The sequence below is a fragment of the Kwoniella pini genome, chromosome 1 (assembly GCF_000512605.2).
Source record: "Kwoniella pini CBS 10737 chromosome 1, complete sequence".
Classification (NCBI taxonomy): Eukaryota; Fungi; Basidiomycota; class Tremellomycetes; order Tremellales; family Cryptococcaceae; genus Kwoniella; species Kwoniella pini.
This window is the reverse complement of record NC_091716.1, coordinates 1,036,756-1,050,313: the sequence shown is the minus strand read 5'-3', so window position 1 is coordinate 1,050,313 and position 13,558 is coordinate 1,036,756. Positions and strand designations below refer to the sequence as shown.

General features: G+C 45.8%; 4 protein-coding genes across 4 annotated transcripts; 2 read left to right on the top strand and 2 right to left on the bottom strand.

The window, feature by feature from the left end:
- Positions 1–5,405: 5,405 nt before the first annotated feature.
- On the top strand, positions 5,406–6,138 carry I206_100405 (uncharacterized protein; the record flags this gene model as incomplete). The annotated part of the gene is made up of 5 exons (XM_019152695.1): positions 5,406–5,420; positions 5,478–5,691; positions 5,740–5,841; positions 5,900–5,970; positions 6,016–6,138. 5 exons carry the CDS (start codon positions 5,406–5,408, stop codon positions 6,136–6,138), a joined length of 525 nt encoding a protein of 174 aa, XP_019014833.1.
- Positions 6,139–6,158: 20 nt separating this feature from the next.
- On the bottom strand, positions 6,159–8,644 carry I206_100404 (uncharacterized protein; the record flags this gene model as incomplete). The annotated part of the gene is made up of 8 exons (XM_019152696.1): positions 6,159–6,344; positions 6,394–6,735; positions 6,783–7,007; positions 7,052–7,246; positions 7,302–7,851; positions 7,894–8,175; positions 8,230–8,506; positions 8,557–8,644. 8 exons carry the CDS (start codon positions 8,642–8,644, stop codon positions 6,159–6,161), a joined length of 2,145 nt encoding a protein of 714 aa, XP_019014834.1.
- A 549-nt stretch (positions 8,645–9,193) lies between these two features.
- On the top strand, positions 9,194–10,461 carry I206_100403 (uncharacterized protein; the record flags this gene model as incomplete). The annotated part of the gene is made up of 5 exons (XM_070202190.1): positions 9,194–9,210; positions 9,292–9,398; positions 9,527–9,618; positions 9,755–10,129; positions 10,420–10,461. 5 exons carry the CDS (start codon positions 9,194–9,196, stop codon positions 10,459–10,461), a joined length of 633 nt encoding a protein of 210 aa, XP_070058291.1.
- A 15-nt stretch (positions 10,462–10,476) lies between these two features.
- Positions 10,477–13,499, bottom strand: I206_100402 (uncharacterized protein; the record flags this gene model as incomplete). Its single annotated transcript, XM_070202189.1, has 12 exons — positions 10,477–10,569; positions 10,619–10,750; positions 10,793–10,894; positions 10,951–11,130; positions 11,181–11,345; positions 11,396–11,680; positions 11,731–11,907; positions 11,955–12,296; positions 12,340–12,545; positions 12,599–12,830; positions 12,873–12,998; positions 13,053–13,499. The coding sequence occupies 12 exons, from the start codon at positions 13,497–13,499 to the stop codon at positions 10,477–10,479; spliced, it is 2,487 nt and encodes an 828-aa protein (XP_070058290.1).
- Between the last annotated feature and the right edge of the window lie 59 nt (positions 13,500–13,558).

Here is a 13,558-nt window from a genome sequence, read left to right as displayed (position 1 = left end):
TTGCAGCTTGTGCACTATGCATAGAATTAGACACGTCCGGAGAAGCAAATGGTTCCTGCACTGTTCTTTGGTCTCTCATTGTGCTCAACAGGAACAGAGGTTTTGCTGCCTATATAGCCTAATGCAGAAGGCGACAAGAACTAGAAATCTATCACACAAGACCTGTGGCACCTACATGGTCAATGACAACCTGAAAGATACTCGAATCGTTGGGTGATTTGTAAAGAGATCTAGTCGACGGAGTGGTGATCCAATAATAACAAAGTAGTGCTCACTATATGATTGTGTGTACTGCAAAAATCGTGATGATTGGACTGGGAAGGGCAGACATGAATGTACTGCTAGAATGGAAGACGAGAGATATCTGTCATTTCAAGTCATTTGATGCCTGAAACAAGGGACGACAGAGCAATGTACAAGGCAATTCAACCACTTGAATGTACCGATATAGAGTCAGAGATGCCCATTCAGTGTCGCTCCTGGGACAACACCAACAGCAGAACAAGCTAAATTACTTAAACAAGCTCGAAAATCATTTGCTGTCATCATCAGATCACTCTCACCTGTTGTTCAGTCATATCTCTTTCAGCTGCAGCTAGATCTATAATCGCTTGTGAGCCTTATTGACTATGGGAAGGACTTGAAATACAATACTGCTTCAGTCAGGTCAAGACAAGTCCACCTTTTGCACTAAATGTGGACGCTTCCTGCTTCAGGAGGAGAGAATCCAACTAAGAGATTTGCTCAATTTAGATCTGCACATGCTCAAATTAATTCTGGAGGGGAGAGCTTATCTGATAGAATGCTAGCATATGCTATGACACTGGCGCTTCCTGATTCTTGTTCAACTCTAAAACCAACACTTTGGCTTAGAGAACCATTGACATCAGCATCAGTTCAAGCTGAATGAACTAGAAGAGCATCAGAAGAAGCTACAGCTAATAAAGCTCAAGCAAATTTTGTTCAAAATAGAAGGTTTACACCTATTATTCAAGCCAAATAACAATCGAAGTGTCAATAATAAGCGAGAATGGATTGAAAAATGGTGTACATTCCAAAGAAGTTAAACCCATGACACTGCAGACTGCAGGTCTAAAGTGTCGGATTGAGTGATCTATCGCCACATATGTTTGTACCAAGCTCCGCTTATTCCCCGAGGCGCGTCTTGTCTGTACGTTATCACTTGTACTTAAGCTTAATTGGCTTATCTCTACTTTCTCTTTCTCTTTTATACTTCGTATATGCATTATATACACATCTCAGATTCCGTCATAAAGGTCAATCCACCAACAGTAACAATAACAACAGTCATGCACATGTGTCAAAATTGGATTTTGACACCCAAAACCAAGATGCTACAGCTCAAATTTTGACTTCTATCACATCTGACACTGATTCTGATGATGCCCATGCCTTCAATATATCATTTGACACCTCAACTACACCTTTAGACTCCTATATTATCGGTTCTGGAGCTTCTCACCACAAGATTAAAACATATAACAACCTGCCAAGTGGTGTGACAGTGTCAAACATTCAAAATTCGCTTATTGAAGGTGTCAAAATTGGAAATGGGACTAGATTAAAGGTTACTGGTCAATGTGACATCAAAATAGGTCATCTATTAGTGCTTAAAAACGTTTTAATTGTCCCAAATTTGGCATGTAATCTGATTGCTGTCAATAAATCTCCTTCCAACTTCAACTGGTCATTCAACTGCTTCAATGGTTTCACTTAAAAACACCAAAATAAACAAAGTTATTGCTACTGCACTTTTCAAAAATGGTTTATATACTCTTAAGGCAAGTCAAATCACTAATGCCAGCGCTTTTCAAGCTTCCTCAACTGATTCTTTACATACTTGGCACACCAGATTGAGTCATTCCAATGTTTGAAATGTCATGAAGTTAGCAAGAAATGGAAATTTAGGCAAAGATAGACTTGTAAATATTTCACCAGATGAACTGAATGCATTCCAATGTGAATACTGTGTCAAGGGCAAGACAGGCCGGATTCCAACTAGACAACGAGCTGAAATTCCCACTAGAGCAACTAAGCCACTTGAATTAATCCATATTGACCTTTGGGGACCTTCCAGAATACCTTCTAGACATGGTGATCAGTACTCTTTTGACAGTTTATGATGACTCTACAAAGAAGAATCTATTTGACACTACTTAAACAGAAGTCAGAAGCGTTTTTAGCACTCAAAAACTACATAAATATGGCAGAAAATCAATTACAACTCACTGTAAAGCAGATCAGATCTGACCCAGGAGGAGAATTCATGTCAAACTTGGCAAAACAATACTTCTTAGTCAAAGGGATTATACATACAACTGTTGCCCCTGGTGCTCATGCTCAGAATGGAAGAATAGAACAAGTTCATTTAACAATACTTAATGGTGTCAGAACGTTATTAGCAGAAACAGACCTTCCAGCAACATTCTGGGCTGAGGCAGCAATTTATACAGCATATCCCAGAAACTGTGCCCCAACTGGAAAAGATAAAGCAATCCCCTTTGAAAGATGGTTTGGCAAGAAGCTCAAGTTTGACAGACTTAGAAGTTTTGGCGAGAAAATATACTTTAGAGATCATCAAAACACAAACAAGTTAGAACCTAGATATAAAGAAGGTAAATTCATGAGTTATGCCAATGATCATAGTACATCTGATCATAGAATATCTGACATTCAAGATAAGAAAATTAAAATCACAAGGGATGTGGTGTTCAATAAAGGAGAAACGGTGTCAAAAGCGGTCACAAATTCAGGTGATTCACCTCAAACAATTGAAAAATCACCAAAATTGACACTATTGCCAGAAATAACAAAATGAAGTGTCAAATATGCCAAAGGTGTCAAATTAAATTCAACAACAACTTCCAAACTCTCCTTGCCAATTACTAAGGTTATCATCAAGAGTTGAAACTCAAAATTGCTCAAACTCACCTGATCCTATTGATTTAAGTGACACAAGTCATGAAAATAATACAATTGAACAAGATGACACCAGTCAAGAATCAATAGATCCACTAGTTATCACAAATGATGCTGGTACTTGGGGTAATTATGCTATTGCCATGGCAGCCATGTCAACTGTAGTTCCTCAGACTTACAAAGCAATGAAAGATGAGTTAGAAAAGATGAGCAAATATAAAGTATGGGAAGTTGTCAATAGAACTGATAATATGCATACACTTAGAGCAAAATGGGTGTACTCTAGAAAAAGTGAGGGAGAAACTGGTCAACCTTCAAAATATAAAGCTAGATGGGTTGCTAAAGGTTTTACCCAAATTGCTGGTTTAGTGTCAAATTAGTTATTAGATGCATGTTAAAAGAGAAGTAAATACAAGAGTAAATACAAGTTGAGTTAACTAGTTAAGTGTACAGACAAGACGCGCGTCCAATAGCGGCGTTATCCGCATATGGCAATGTGGCGATAGATCACGATTCCAACATTTAGATTATAATGAATTATATGCTGGTGTAGCTCATAAAGATTCACATAGAGTATTTTTGTCATTGGTTAATCATTTGGACTTAGAATGTGATCAAGTTGATATTATTGCAGCCTTTCTCAAGGGGGAATTAGAAAAAACAATTCACTTAGAGCCTTCTGAGGGAAGCGACATTCCTGCCAACAAGGTTTTATTACTTAGAAAACCATTATATGGACTCAAACAATCACCAAGATGTTTCAACAAAGAATTAGATACTTGGTTAAAGTCACAAGGTTTGACACCATCTAGAGCTGACTCTAGCTTATATGTTCGACGGCATGAGGGGGAGTTACTTAAGTTATCTGTGCATGTGGATGATCAACTTATTGCATGTAATCCAAGACCAGCCTTAGATAAATTCAACAAGGACTTACACAACAAGTTTGAATGTTCTGACTCTGGTCCTGCCAATTATTTCCTTGGTTTTAATATTTATAGAGATAGAAAAGAAAGAAAGCTTCACATTTCACAAGAACATTATTTAGAAGCACTATTAGATAAATTTGATACGCCACACTGCAATCCATCCAAGAATCCCCTTCCTCCAACATTCAAACCCATTGCTGCAACAAATGAAGAACATGAACAAGCACGTCATCCTCCATATTTTCAATTAGTTGGTTCAATCTTATATGTCTCAAGAATCTCAAGATCAGGCTTGTCACATGCAGCAAGTGTCTTATCAGGATATATCAGTAAATGGAATACTTCTCATTGGCAAGCTGCAAAACATTGTTTAAGATATATCAGAGGAACTTCAGATTTAACTCTAACTTTTAGTTCAGACTCAAGTAAAAGAGTTGCATCAGGATATGTGGATGCAGATTGGGGTGGAGACTTAGATACTAGAAGATCTACCACTGGTTACATCTTTAGAGTTTATGGTGGTGTAGTAGCCTGGAGATCTAGAAGACAACCAACTGTGGCTTCATCAACAACTGAAGCTGAATACATGGCATCAGCAGATGCAGCAAGACAAGCAATTTGGTCAAGATTATTACTTGAAGATCTTCGAGTTGGACTTGGTCAAGATTATTCCCACTTTACAATGACAACTTTGGTGCCATCTCACTTGTCAAAAATCCTGTAAGTCATGAAAAGACAAAACATATTGCCATGCAACATCACTTTGTCAGAGAGAAGGTAAATGACAACACCATCTCAATCACCCATGTACCATCTGAGAAGAACTTAGCAGATTTATTGACAAAGTCATTACCTCCAGATTCTTTAGAAAGACTTAGAGGTTTACTTGGTATTGGAAGGCGATTAGATCAAGGGGGAGTGTTGGAATCGTGATTTATTGCCATATTGCCATATGCGGATAACACCGCTATTGGACGCGCGTCTGGTTTGTATCCCTGTACACTTAGTTAGCTTTAATTCAACTTAACTGCTCTTGTATTCTACTTATATTGTTCATGCATATAATAACTAATTTGACAAAGACAAGTAAGCTTGAGTCAGTATAAACGACAATTTTGTCCAAGTAAGACACACCTTGGGCTGGGACAGACTTTGTAATATGAGAAAAGATCCCGCATTGCTACAACAAGGTCAGGGACCAGAAGCAGGAAAAATAGATTTCAAGCACAATAATCCAGATTGATTGTGTACCAGATACTCTCATATGTAAGGGCAAGGCTGACAAGCCGAGGCCAATGATAGTGGGGAAGGAAGACGCAAAAGGTCACAAGTGAAATGACAAACTGGAAGAACGGCTGAATCCGCTGGATAGCGCGTAGGAACGCGCGGTGGAGGCAGGAATCGCGCATTTTTCTGTAACATCTTGTTTTCGGAATTTCCAAAATGAAAAATCCTGCTCTAAGACAGATATACATCTTCGACCTCTGTTGACGCCTTCCTACCCGTCTTACCCAATAGTCATCTTCGCCTCACAAAATGTCTGCCGGAGCGGTGTGTCACTTTCGCGCAAGAAGTTGATAGCTTCGTCCGCTAAACTTTAGGTTCCAGCCACCCCACGATCTCGCAGTCCAGCTGGACGTCCAACTACTATCCGAAAGGGGTACCATGCCGACCCTCGGATCTGATTTCGCTGCTGGGATGGACCTGTATAGTGCAGAAGACAAAGTGGTACCCGCGCGAGGCAAAGCTCTAATTGATCTCCAGATATCGATCGCCGTGCCCAATGGTCATTACGGTAGGATCGCACCTCGCAGCGGTTTGGGTGAGTGGGCATCGAAGTGCTAGGGGTGATGCTGACATGCGAGAGTAGCTTCCAAGCACAGCATACAGACAGGTGCCGGCGTGATCGACGCGGATTATCGAGGTCCGGTCATGGTCTTACTTTTCAATCATTCGGATGTTGATTTTCAAGGTCCGTTCTGGTTACCTATATACGCGAGAAATTGCTCACACTCAGTTGCGTGACTCAGTGCACTCAAATGATCGGATTGCTCAGCTTATCCTCGAAAGGATCTCCATCCCACGTCTTAATCAGGTCGAGGTGAGTTTGGCAATTATTGCGGCAAGAGCTGATTCAAAAATTCAGTCTCTCGACGCGACCGTGCGAGGTGCGGGAGGTTTCGGCTCGACAGGAGGCTTTGGGAACGGAGCCAAGAAGCACAAGCTCGATGAGGAGAGTGCTGAAACCCAACAGACGAGCACGAAATAGATTATATGCATGATGATAGGCTATATTCTCCAAATTTCTGATCGTGCTCGATCCCAGACTTGATGCTCACGGAAGTCCTCCAAATCATCAGCGGTATGCTCAAGATCTGATCTCGGCGTCGAGTGGAGGTAGACCTTGGCAAATGACCCCGCAGTATGTGCCCGCGCCAGGTGCGCAGGGTTGATCACCAGCGTGGAGTCTACAATCTGCGACGAGGAAGGTCAGCAGTCTATTGCAACAAGGCAAATTACCTACTTTTGAGAAGTGTTTAAGTTTGCTTGGGAGTATTAGAATGTCGGGGGCAGGACCATCCATCCTTAGCAACGGATAATGCGTTACATCCAGGTTGACCTCGGCAACAGACCCTTCGGGAGGAGGGAAGATGGGGTAAAAGCTTCGTTGACCCAGTACGTGCCGGATCAGGCCAGCCATGGCATCCTTGGTCTCAACACCCTCTGAAGCCACCTCAGGTTCGGCTTCTTCGGCTCGTTGGTACATCTCTTCACGTCGCAGATGGAAAAGAACGTCTACGCTGGATAAAGCAATGATGACTTCGTTTATTGAGAACGTACAAGGATTGGGGAGCACCTTAACCCGCTGTGAGGTGTATAAGCATTATCTTGCGTTTTGCGTCAGCAACGTACCTTTGGCAATGCCAATGACTCCTTGTCCAGCATGGACTGTGGGAACGCCATGTGGCTAGACACGATATCTCTAACACTGGGCACCAGGATGATAACGGTTCCTGGGGAGGCATCTAAGACAGTTTGCAGGCGACGCGATACATGATGGCGGAAGATTTCGACAGGAGTCTGAGTGACGGCGCCTGAGATTATGGAGGGGTGTTGAGAGTCCACGAATGGGCCAAGCTACATATGGGGAGTCAGAGCTTGTTTCGATCTTTCTTACTCACCAGGAGAAGCACATCAGGACGTTCCCGTACGGCGACTTCCAATAACGCGTCCAGTGGGGCAAACGTTAAATCATCCTCGAGAGTGTAAGGACCCGCGGCCGTGATCATAGACACCGGCTGGCCTTTGAGCTTGTCTCCGTGTTGGAAATCGAGTAACTCTGACGATGGGCTCTGAGCGAGTGCACTTGGTGCGGGCTGTAAGGGGGATCAGCGGCGATCGAAGAGGCAGACAGGTAAATTGTGAGCTCACCAAAAGGATTTCATCGACAACGAATACCCCACCGCCTCCATTCCGTCCCTTTACGCATGCTAAACAACCCGGGAACAAGCCAAAACCTTTGACCCCTGGCGGTCCACCACGAACTTTAAGAGATCCGGCAGGAGCGAAGCGAAGGGCGATGCGTTTACCGGCTCCGAGCAATCTTGAAGATTCCAGGAACAGGGAGCTGGCGGTGGCCTTGGAAGTGTCAGTCGGAGGCGATAGAATTCTCCCAACAGTGTAGATACTCTCTTCTGATACGAAATGAGGATCGCCGAGTTCGGATATACCGTAGGCCTCCTTGATGTTTTCTGCATAATCGTCAATAGCGTCATCTAAAGCCTCACTACGTTGGGAAATCTTTTCAAACATGTACCGATAATTCCAGTTCTTCGGGTCGGCAGTTGAACTCAACATGATTCGTTGTTTCGAATCTGGTGGCAGTCCGCTCGTGGTAGCAGGTAAGTGAGGGTTCAGCGTTTCCAGCAATGACAGGGGTTGTGGACGTAATTCGAATGGCTGGCTGAGCTGCGGGGTCAAGCTGATCAAGGATGTCAGCGTAGAAGCGGCATGGTTGACTCACCTAGTAGGGGACCCTGCTGGGCTTATAGGGCTTGAGGGCACGGATAGAGTATTGGCTCCTTTTCCGATAGGTGTTTCAAGGAGGGAAGCGGTTGAAAGCTTTGATGGTCCAGGGCGGTAGCTGCTGACAGGAGGTGCTGCAGGTGTTGTTCGCTGAGGCGTGGAAGTGCTTGAGGGGCTGAAGCTAGAGCCAGTAGGTGACCCGTTCAGTGCTCCGTTGGTTGAGTGTATACCGGGAGCACGCGACCTTGCTGGTCTGGCGGGAGTGGACAAGCCTTCGAGACTAGAGCGGGCTAAAATTAGAATGACTGTGGACCAAAAAGGGAATCAGACTTACAAGCCACCAATATCGTTGATATTGTTTTTAGCTTTTCTTACTCCGACAGCGCTTCGATTGGATTGCTCAGCTGCGAATGAATTGGAAGTACTAGCCATCCCCGCTACAGCTTTCGCTTGCTGTTCGCGCTGTATCTCGGTTCTCAGCTCTCGTAAAGTGCTGAGAGAAAGGTGAGAAAGCTTGGCTCGCAGGCCGGAGGGTCGAGACATGAGGAATGCTTCGTACTTGAAGAAGAGGTCGGCGGGGGTGAGATTATACAGCCGAAGGACGGAGAGGCCTAGCATAGGGCGTTAGGCCAAGTGATACGGGTTTCGCAGAGTCACTCACATTCAGCCATGACATCGGGATGATCCAGCACATCCTGGTGGAAATGGTCGGCCAATTCTTTGCGATGAGCAGTCTCGAGACCTGACATGGTGGTCAAATGATTTAACGGGTTTTAGGCTTCTGAAGTGGGCCGCATAGATGTTAAAAGATGAAACATTAACAGGTGAACTCATGGTGTTGAACATTTCGAGACGCGTCGCGGTGCACGTGGGGCAAAGCAAGTGAACGGCAATCGCCGCCACTCGCTTCAAATAATGATAACGCTTGCATCGAGCAGACCTCACACTTTTATGGTTTAAAGACGTACAAAGCACTGGCAGCTTTTACTTGATTGAGATCCGTACAACTTGTGAGAACGGGACACGAGCCGAAAGCGCTGAGATCTGACAAAGCCAGCAGCTTTGGTTGCACGCAGGAGGAACTTTTTAGCCAGGAGGAACTTTTTAGCTTTTTGCCGTGCGACTCACCAATGAAAGCTTTTCTGTACCTGAAAGAGCGGCGGGTACCGGCGACAGAGGTATTCCGGCAAGGTGATGAGATACCGGACCGAAGTGTACCCTGTTAAAAGACAAAGGATAAATAGCTTGAAATAACAGATAAGCATTGGGACTTCATTATATCTTTCACACCATCCGCCATGTCTAAAATCCTACTGTGAGTGACCAGGTATGAGGTCCACGCTGACTCCTTCAGCACCCGATACGTTGGCGATCATGCTATGAATATATTGAAGAGTTCTGGCTATGAGCTGATTGTCAACCCTGAAGATGCTGCGCCTAAACGTGAATGGGTGCTCAAGCATCTAGCAGATCCAGAAGTCGGCGCAGCTTGCATTATGCACAGTCAGCCGAGCGACAAAGTCGACGCGGAATTCATTAACACATGTAATGACAATCTGAAATGCGTTTCCACCTTCAGTGTCGGTTATGGTGAGTCCGCCGACCCAGCTAAAGTCGCTAATCCATCCCAGACCACATCGACGTAAAAGCGGCTCATGCCCGAGGCATCAAGATTGGACACACGCCAGGTGTTTTGAACGATGCTGGTGAGTCTACACCCCAGGTGAATACTGCTGACACCCAGTCGCCGACATCACGGTTATGTTGGTCCTAATGACCTTGCGGAAAGTCGGATACGGAATAGATTTAATCAAGCGGGGCGACGTGAGTTGACATCATCCGAATCATGCTGATATCAGTGGCCTTCACTTCCCTGGGCGCCATTTGTCCTGTGTGGACACTCCATCAGTCACCCTGGTCTCACCATTGGATTCCTCGGTTTTGGCAGAATCTCACAAGCAGCCGTCGAGCGATTGATCGCTTTCACAAACAAGACTGAACCCGCAAACATCATATACACCTCATCACGGCGCAGAGAGAACCAAGACGAAATTGACACCGATTTCTCTAAGAGATATGGGGTCCAAGTAAAGCGAGTCGAAAAGGATGAGCTAGCAACCAATGCGGATATCCTCATCGTCCTGTGCGATCTCAACCCGTCGACCAAAGACCTGGTCAACAAGGATTTCTTGGCCAAAATGAAACCCAGCTCGATTTTAGTCAACGTCGCTAGAGTAAGTCAGGCCGCTTTTGACTATAATTGACCATTTCCAGGGCCCCGTTGTCAACTCTGAAGATCTCCACGACGCTCTCAAAGCTGGAAAAATCTTTGGAGCGGGCTTAGACGTCATAACTGGCGAGCCTAACATCAAACCAGACCATCCTCTGCTGCACCTGGATAATTGTAAGTTTATCAACACAACTTCAATGCTGACATTCAGGTATCGTGATCCCGCATCTGGGCTCAGGAGACTTTGACACCAGAAACAAGATGGCAGAATTATGCGTACGAAATGCTATCCAGGCAATGAAGGGCGGGCCCCTTTTGGCCGAAGTCAAGGCATAATACATTGAATGTATATCATTGTCGTTGCTCTATGATGCTGTTGAATTCTGTCTTGCTCAATCGCCAGGGTATGCCAGAGTTGCTCCAGAATTCCTCGGGATCCTCGTCCTATCACATAACTGATCAGCATCGTATTCTGCGCGTGTGGCAGACTCACGGCATCCAAATTGAGTACCGTTGCAATCTGTTGCAGCCGAGTGAATTGATTTCTTGCCCCTCCAAAAGACGTCTGAGCAGACAGGTAATTTGCTATAGCCCTTACATCTCGCTCAAATCGGATCGCCCCAAGCTAAGCAACGATTAAGCAGAAATCCCGTCAACTCGCACTCACCTCCGTGAACCGCATGCCTTGAATCATCTTCTCCCACGGTCGTACCAGCACCTCGACTGTTAGGCTGAAGAAAGTCTGGTAATTGTGGTCTGTAAAAGCGTTCTGATGACGGAGACCCGCGTCAGTCAGAAATGAAGGGAGCAATCCGTTATGCTCACCTTGTACCCCTCAACCAGACCATCCCAAGCTCGGATGAACCTTTTCCGCACCAGATCCAACTCATCGGCCTCTGCAAACGTGTCTTCGTCAAGTAGATAGGAAACATCTTTGTAGCAATCATCCAACAACCCGCGCAATTTAGGTTTCGTCAGCTGATTGAACAGCTGCTCAAGACCCGCCTGCAAGCTACTAGTCAGTTCACCTCCAACATGCGCGAGATGTAGCATACCTTGCAAGTTGTCCGGAAGCGATTGGAGATGTCTCTTAGATGCTCAATCTCTTCGTTTACTGTGTATATTTCCGTCTTTAGGAAAACTTGAGGTAATCTTGATAGAATCTCGTCCAGCAGCCTATCCATATAATCCGCCGAGACGTCAAGATCATTTAGATGCACCTGCCCACTATAATCAGCTGATGGCGCTACTACCCTGAGGCGTCACGCACAATAAAAGCGGATCTTTGGTCTTTTTCCCTTCTTTCCTTTTCTGCGCCCCTGTCTTGTGAGCTGGCGCCTGTTCCAGCATAAACAGCATCCATCTTCTTCCTTATAACCCCGGTGTAATCTCGCTCGATCACTTCTGCTAATCTCATTCGCATCGATTTCACCGTGGCGATGGACCCACAGGACAGCAGACGACCGATAACGAGTTTAAGCAAATAGAAAGTGTCGTCCAGGATAGATGATAAATGAGGTCGTGACGATATGTCAGGCGAATCGAGACGATGGGCCTAGCGAAAGGTCAAAATCGAAACCTTTGTGAACGCGTAGAGCTACTCACTTTTTCTATGCTCATCCGCAAGAACCATACCTCAAGAGGCTCGTAGTACACTTTGAGCAGGTTCTCGATGGCCCGCTGACTGCCCGATTGCTCGATGACATCCATTTGAGCATGCACTTGCTCAGTGTTTGTTGAATCGTTCTCTTGCCCAACATTCCCATCTTCCTCCTCGTCTTCCTGACAAAACAATCAGTTCGGCTAATTGAAGGCAACGCAATACACACAATTACCCGGCTCCACACGAAGCGACGGAAAAGAGCCCATCGACCGCCCAACGCTACCAGCTCGCCCAACACCTTGTCCACGTCTCGGGGATCAGGTCCGGTCTCCTCCTCCTCAAATGTTACAGGCGATGCCGCTTGCGAAACTCCCTTCTTACCTCCTTGCGCATACGATTGCAGCAAAGTTGATGCCGATGATAAGTTAGGTAACGCAGCTGTCGTGGTGTTGGCCAAAGATGCGAGGGATAGCTGTTGAGCGCCAGGATTGGCAAGAGAGAGGAACAACGGTGGTAAAAGTGATGGATTATGTAGCAATGGAAAGCGCGATTGCTTTGTGTCGGATATCTGTGATTTTGATTAGTCCGACGCATCACACAGATAGACGTACCAATCTCCCGACTCTTCGCTCCTCTTCCCATCCTTCTACTATACCCCGTACGACTCTATCGCTCTCGCCGACGAGTCTTCCAACGACAGTGCTCATCCTACCCTTTCCGTAATACTTGTCAACCACAGGCTGATGTTGATCGATGATATGAGCAATAGCTTCGAGTAGGTTGGTAAGAGATGTCAGGTAATACAGAGGAGACGACGCTAAACGGATAGCATTAGCATTTGAGGGCAATGGACCGACACATTTGGCTCACTTTTGCCAGCAGTCGAGCTCCTGTTCTTGACCAGTCCCACAACGAAATCTCCATATGCTTCCAGCCCTGCATCTTCCGCTCCTATACCTGGCCAAAGTCGGAAAAACCTGCTAACGTTCTGCTCATCCTTCCTGTCTGCTGCAGCATCGAACTCAGTTCTAAAAGTGTGTAGCAAGACGTCTCGAAGTTCGTCAAGAGTTTGGGAAGGCGGAAGAGGATATTGAGGGGTTGGCTGGGACAGATTCAGCTTCATCACGCGAAGCTACCGACTCACCACGACCCCACCAGCAAAACCCCCTTCTATCACTTGTTTCCTCACCGACATGGCTCGACGACAGGCTCTCGAAGCCGATTCCCAGTCCTGCTTGACGATCGCCGCGGAGAGAGTATACAGTGCGTTCTATAGATGGTGTTATCAGCGAGCTGATACTTCTCAGCCCTTGATTCAACATACCTTGAGCTCCAATACTTCGGTGACTATATCTGTTGCCTCCCTGACTCTGCCGACCTCCTCATCCAGGCGACGTACTTTGCCTCCTACCCGTTCACTAGTCTCCCATACCTTTGTGACCCTGTTGACCAACCCGTCCTCGGGCCCATCGAACATGTCCAAACCATTTGACTGCAAACCCAAGCCCCTTGAATTAGGATGACCGCCTCTTCTGCCATCAACGTCCGAAGCCAAAGACCCTACTTCTGCGCCGAGACCTTTGAGTCTGAACAAAGCATCATCTATCTGGGCTCTATCTGCCACCAGAGCGTTGAGGGAAAGCGACAGCTCAGCCTCGCGTTTGGTGAGGAGAGCTAGCTGTGCGGCTATCTGATCTGGATGAGTGATAGACCTTGGAGCCAGCTGAGCGGGAGGTGACGTTGTTGCAGAGGAGGACGGCGCTGAAACCATCTTCATAGAGTCGTTTCTTGACCGCTTTGTTGGCCTATTAGGCTTGATTTTGTGTCTGT